At 42.0% G+C, this 6,253-nt stretch overlaps 1 protein-coding gene across 1 annotated transcript; it reads right to left on the reverse strand.

Moving 5' to 3' along the window:
- Positions 1-2,212: 2,212 nt before the first annotated feature.
- On the reverse strand, positions 2,213-5,606 carry LOC310865500 (protein brambleberry-like). The gene is made up of 11 exons (XM_083774645.1): positions 5,478-5,606; positions 5,182-5,367; positions 4,864-5,086; positions 4,521-4,641; positions 4,250-4,425; positions 3,828-4,034; positions 3,587-3,728; positions 3,407-3,465; positions 3,012-3,130; positions 2,825-2,925; positions 2,213-2,414 (listed from the first exon to the last, which is right to left on the reverse strand). The coding sequence occupies exons 1-11, from the start codon at positions 5,571-5,573 to the stop codon at positions 2,285-2,287; spliced, it is 1,560 nt and encodes a 519-aa protein (XP_083630771.1). The 5' UTR covers positions 5,574-5,606; the 3' UTR covers positions 2,213-2,284.
- Positions 5,607-6,253: the final 647 nt, after the last annotated feature.

Raw genomic sequence — 6,253 nt, forward strand, 5'->3', positions numbered from 1 at the left:
GCGTTTCATTTAGAGGGCAGAATCGTAGAAGCAGTATAGAAGGCTATGGACCAGAGCTACAATAATGTCTGCTTTTCTCAATACTCTTTTCGAGAGACTGAAAAAACTAATAAAGTATGGTATGCTGCCAACACATTTAATATAGGATAGGCCTAGGCCTAATACTCAAGACACTTAAGTTTTCCAAAAATAACTCTTTAAGTCATATAAGACAAGACACAGTGACACTATACACGCTCACGTGATTATATTGTTTACTTGTTGCCTACTCACGGTTAGATGTTGATTGATGAGTCTATGGGGCTTCTTGCCTGATGGAGTCCAGTCCAGCGATAGATTTATGACACCCAGCTGGGGCTATTTGTTAATGATCAGTAGGCCTATTAAATAAACAGTAGCCCTATTAAATAAACAGTAGCCCTATTAAATAAACAGTAGCCCAAGGGCTCAAATCAGATCCAAAACAAAACTTGAAGTGTTGTGTGTGTGTGTGTGTGTGTGTGTGTGTGTGTGTGTGTGTGTGTGTGTGTGTGTGTGTGTGTGTGTGTGTGTGTGTGTGTGTGTGTTCGTTTGTTTTTCTCTTGGTGTTATGCCTTTGCGCATACCTGTGGCATGGTTGGCTTGATTAACTTATTTAACTATATGTTGCTATAATTCTCAAGTCTTCGCTCTTAAACATTCAAAGCTTAACATAAAGCGACAGTAAAAGTTTGACGTTCCCCCGCTCACCGCCTCCTCCTTTCAAAATTATATAGGCCTACGCAGGTCAGCAGCTTCCTGACTGACGTATCAGCAACAACAACCATTCTTCTGATTTCCGGCAGGCTGTATGTACACTCACCTCAACAGTGCCACAGGCTAATCACCTCCATGCCACGCCCCATCGATAAAATAATTTGTTCAAAATTAGCACAGACCAAGTATTAACTGCATACATTAATATATTCAGATGGTCGACATTTCGTTTTAAACAAAATGTTATTTTTTAGTGGTCTCTGGAAATATTCTAATTCATTGAGATAGGATTTTTTTTTTCATGAGCTGTACTCCATCAAGATTAAAACAAAAAGGTTTTAAATACTTCACTTCATGCACAATGAATAAATATATGAAAGTTTCACTTTTTTTCATGAGCTGTACTCCATCAAGATTAAAAGGAAAAGGTTTTAAATACTTCTTCATGCACAATGAATAAATATATGAAAGTTTCACTTTCTCAATTATATTACGGAAGAAATTTCACTTTTAAACACTATATTCTAATTAATTGAGATGGACCTGTATAGTCCCTTTGATCCTTGAGCAGTGCACCACAACTTCACACTGGAGTCAACACCCATCTACCAGGAGATTTTAGAGCACTTTGTGATTCAGTATGTTGACAATTAGATGCTGATTTTGCTTTCCATATGAATTTGGCACCAGTCTACTCTACAATGCCAAAACTACTAATTGGTGTACTGACCATGCCATGGTATTACTTTACTTATTTTACTGACCAGCCAACTGGCCTGACCTCCCACATAGCTTATTTTCATGAGCTGTATGCTATAAGGTTTAAAATACTTCATGCACAATGAATTGAGAATATGAAAGTTTAACTTTTTGAATTATATTACAGAAGCAAACTTTTTCACAATTCCTTTTAGAAGGAGCTGTTGATTCTCTCAGAGGCACAGAAGAATCAGAGCCTGTTAAAGCTGTACATGTACTGTAGGTACCTTTATGCCTTTCAAACCAGTCAGGAACGGCATGTTATATTAAGTTAATATTACAACAGCAGACAGAATTCCTGCCCATTACTTCATGCATTCAGGAGTTAGTGGCGGTCAAGTAGGGAGGACCATAGACATAGAAAAAGGAGACTCCTCTTCCGGCACATGCTCTCAAGTGAGGGCAAGCTTCCGTGTGGGTGCCAATTAAGAAATAACAATGAAAAGGGATGTGAGTCACATGACTGGAGGCCGCCATGACACTCATAACAATGGCCGCACTTCCGCCCTCGGTGCGAGACAGGTCGCTCCAGTGAATTGCAGCGGTGAATGAGGCATCTACCTTTCTATGTCTATTATTATGCAATGATGTTTTCTAATAAACTTGAAATACTGAAGCAATAAAAACTTTAATAAATAAAAAGTAAAAACTGTCCAAGACATTTCAACAATCAAGATAAAAGCAATGCATGTTCTCAAACATTTCATAAGCAACAGGGTTACTGGGGTTTTAGTTTTAGGAAGAAAGGAAACTATAGCAAATATCAAATTCCTTAACTGTCATTAGACAGTTAAGGATTGACATAAGAGGTATAACCTCCTTCATGTACTCTGCAGAAGTCCTGTCCTTGCGCAGCCCTCTTCTTACAAGCCTTTCCAGCCTTTGTAATGCCATCGCACAGCCGACGGCCTGACAGAGAGCTACATCAAGAAAAATAAAAGATGACATTAGTACATGGAACAAAAGCAAACTACACAATGAGTAATTAATTATGACTGTTCCGACAACCCTGAAAAAGGTTGGTGATGATCACATTAAGATAAAGAATAGAGTTTGTACAACAGATGGTGCAACTATTCACAATTGTAGTTCTTCCTTGGCCTACTGGGAGTGTGCTTGCAAGTTTCATGCCGGGATGAGCTGTTCACGAGAGCAAACTATGGTCTGCATTTGCCACGGTTCCCACCACTTCCACCGGCATGAAAACTGGAAGCGGTGGGACTCACTACATGCTTTGCTTTATAGACTGGATAATATTGGACATGTTTCTAGTGTCTTGTGTGAACATCCTTTAGGGGCAGAGTTATACATATATAACAAAATAACTAACCTATTGCTGGTTAAAGACTGATTAGGGCTAGGACTTCGGAATTCACCACCTGCATCAAAAACACTTCCCAAGTTTCTTAAGTACACATCTTCCATGAGTGCCTTAAAGAGAGAAAAAAATAATAATTGGCAACAAAACAGAAATGTGCATGAACTATAATATATACAGTATATACATACACACTCACCGTGGACTGGCTGAGTCGGCCTATGAACTTTGATGTGGGTGTGCCCATTATTGGCACAAACCTGGCTTCCGGTATTGGGTGGTCATGGGAGAACGACAGCGTTGCTTTGAGAATGTCACCTATACACAAGAAAAATCACTTGTGTAAAGTGAGGGGCACACTTATGTCATACATAATCACATTCTGGCCATTCACTTTTGGCTTCCTCACTTTTCTGTCCCAACCTTTTTTTATCCTCACTTTTTAAGCCCTCGGCCAATCAAATCACTATGGGGAACACACAGACGCACAAAGCTGGGCATAGGCCCCTCAAAAACATGAGGCATTTGAAAATGATGCAGTTTAGCAAGCCCCCCAAATTAAAACAAAAACACATTCAGTGTCCTGTTGCACACTATTGAGACAGCTGTCTTGATCCAGTAGATCAGGTGCCAGGGATCCATCCGGTTCATCTCTGAAGATGAAGAGATAAGATAAAGAAATGAAATAAGATGCAGACAATCAGATAAAACAAACAGGCAGTAACTTTGTCTGGTATGCTTGTGCCAACCCTAGTGAGTTATCTGCAGCCTCACCGCTCTGGTGTAGAGGATCGACATCGATGGTAGGATGGCACATCATGCTTCTCCGCTTCCACAATTTTGCATGGGGGTAGGCTGGCTGGCTTCACCTTGAGCCGAGTGTACGCCCAAAGCAGCTGGTTCACAAACCAGTGACCTGTGCAAGCATGTCATACACTTAAGATAATTAAAATAACCAAAACAAAAAAAGGGGCCTCATCATATAATCATATCCATCACCAATAGAAGTCCATACCCAGAGAAAGAGTAAGTAGCAACAGGCTGAGGCTTTTCAGATCCAGGGCTGGCTGCTGGTTGAGCTCAGCCACTGCATTAAGGGGCACAGTGAGCAGCAGCATGGCCCGGGTGAAAAGGGGACAGCCAAGGAATGCCAGTAGAATGGCACACAGTAAGAAATAACATGTGTGCACAATACATGTCCACATGGCAGCTAGGCTCAGACCTGAAATCACAGAGGCACAACAGAAAAGGGTCTGAAAATACACATCTGGCCATATTGCAGGTCTCATTGATTTGCAGGCCAGTGCTTGTGAGACATGTCAGGCAGAATACTCTTACTGCTGGTTATGATATCAAATGGGTATCCGAGCCCCATTAGTCCAGAGAAGTTGCATCGTGTCACCACATACATTTTCGTAAAATGGACGAGATTCTCACCTGCCCAGCCGAGGTAGCCCTGGATGATGTGAAGCTGCTCTTCTAGACGGTACTGCATGTTGTCAAGGTGGTGGAACAGGGCTCCTAGTGTGCCATTCATGCGCTCCAGCTTGGCCATTAGGTCAGAGTAGTATGCAGCTGTCCGGTTCTGGTACTGCAGAAAACCTGCCATACTGCTGTCTGCAGCAACACAGACACCATGATCATTCAAAATAAATTGACTACATTAATCCAGAATAGAATGTTGAAATGTTTTGTATTTCAGCGACACTTGCCGATTTTATGGTTGACGTCCTGTGCTCGTTCTCGGACATGAGCAAGTTCTTCAATAATGGCCTGGTGACTGTCATGTACCTCAGACCCTTGATCCTTCAACTGCTCACTAACATTCTCTAGAGGACGCCATGAGACAGCAAGTGATATACTTTGCTTGTACAAAAACACCTACTACCGTAAGATAACTACTTTTTTACACTGCAGCTTAAAATGACCACCTGCTAAAGCGTGCCGAGTTACTGTAAGCATGCTTTGCTTCACTCAGCCATGTGAATCTAAAAGTCAAATCGGTGGTCAAACAAAGTATTTTGAATATCCAAAGATTCACACATTCTCACCCATCCTCTGTGTGATGCCCTGAATGAGCTGTGCAACCAGTTCCTGTCCAGAGGCGATGAGTGCCTTTTCTTGGCTGAGATGCTTCAGGTTGGAACTCAGGGAACTCTCCAGCTGCTCCTGACCTTTCCACAGCTCCCCCTGTTGAGACTGCAAAGCACTGTGGCCCTGCACTAGCTTGTCCAAGGAGGCAGAAGTCAGCTCCCTCAGCTCCAGCTGTCCCTCCTGTTATAAGGGAACGTGGACATTAGGTAAGACATACTGTACCATTACAGCTTGCCCTCCAAACAAATGTGCAAAAGTCAATACGGCAACACTACCTTCAAGTCATGCATTGCATCCAGTTGGCTGGTAGCTGTGGAGATTAGTGCGTTGACAGTCAGCTCTGCCCTACGGCGGAACTGCTGCTGGCGAGTGGCATAGCACACAGAGCGTGCTCGACTGCTCACTATGTGGTATGCAGTCCACGTGTCTGCGTCCATGTCTGATGTGCACTGTTTTAAAGTCTGAAATGTGAAAGAATTGTTTCATTAAAGGCACAGACATACATGGCCAACCTTTTGAGAGTTTTGAGATTAAATCTACCAAAATGTTCATTGCATGAAACCTAGTATACCATTTCCTCTGTACAAGGGTAGGTGCTGCGACCCTCCACCTCTGCCTGGCAGTTGAAAAGGACCACTCCTAATTTGGCAAGCTGCTCTTCCGACATGCTTCCACAGGTTGACTTCAACTGACCAACCACCTGGGACACAACAGAACTTCTTACCAGTGATTCCCAAACCTTTCCATATGAGAAAATCACCTCCCATCTTACCACTTAACATAGCAGCTGCCAGCTGGGCTGTGTGTATTATAATGATCAAATTGATTGTGTTTCCGATTTGATTATCAAATTAAACATAGTATACCGGTAGGCCTACTTAAAGCTCTTTTTTACTTGTAACATCTCATTTTCTCTAGGTTTTAAAGAAAGAATTCTTAAGTGCCATTCATACAGTACTAGGAACCATGCATGCATAGACATGCATATATAGTAATGTTAACAAAGTCTTGTGTTCTGCCAATTATTTGAGAGCCCACTTGCAATCAATATACTCTTATACAAATCACTGCAGCAATGTTAAAGTGATAGGTACCACAGTGATTGATGGCGAACAGTGACAACACAAATTTTGAATTCTTATGAGAACATTTTTATATAGTTTGCTATTCTTTGCAGTAGGCTATGCATTCCCTGTCAAAAATACCCATGAATGACAGCTATCCAAAGGGCTGAGGTCCATCTGCCTTCCTTCAGACAAGAACTTCTCATCTGCAACAGCCATCTCAAAAGGGACATCTCCTGTGCGTGTTTCGGGAGCTTGCTGTTGTGGTGTTGGAGTGGCAGCT

The sequence above is a fragment of the Protomyctophum parallelum genome (assembly GCF_964188405.1).
Source record: "Protomyctophum parallelum genome assembly, chromosome: 10".
NCBI classification, from domain to species: Eukaryota; Metazoa; Chordata; class Actinopteri; order Myctophiformes; family Myctophidae; genus Protomyctophum; species Protomyctophum parallelum.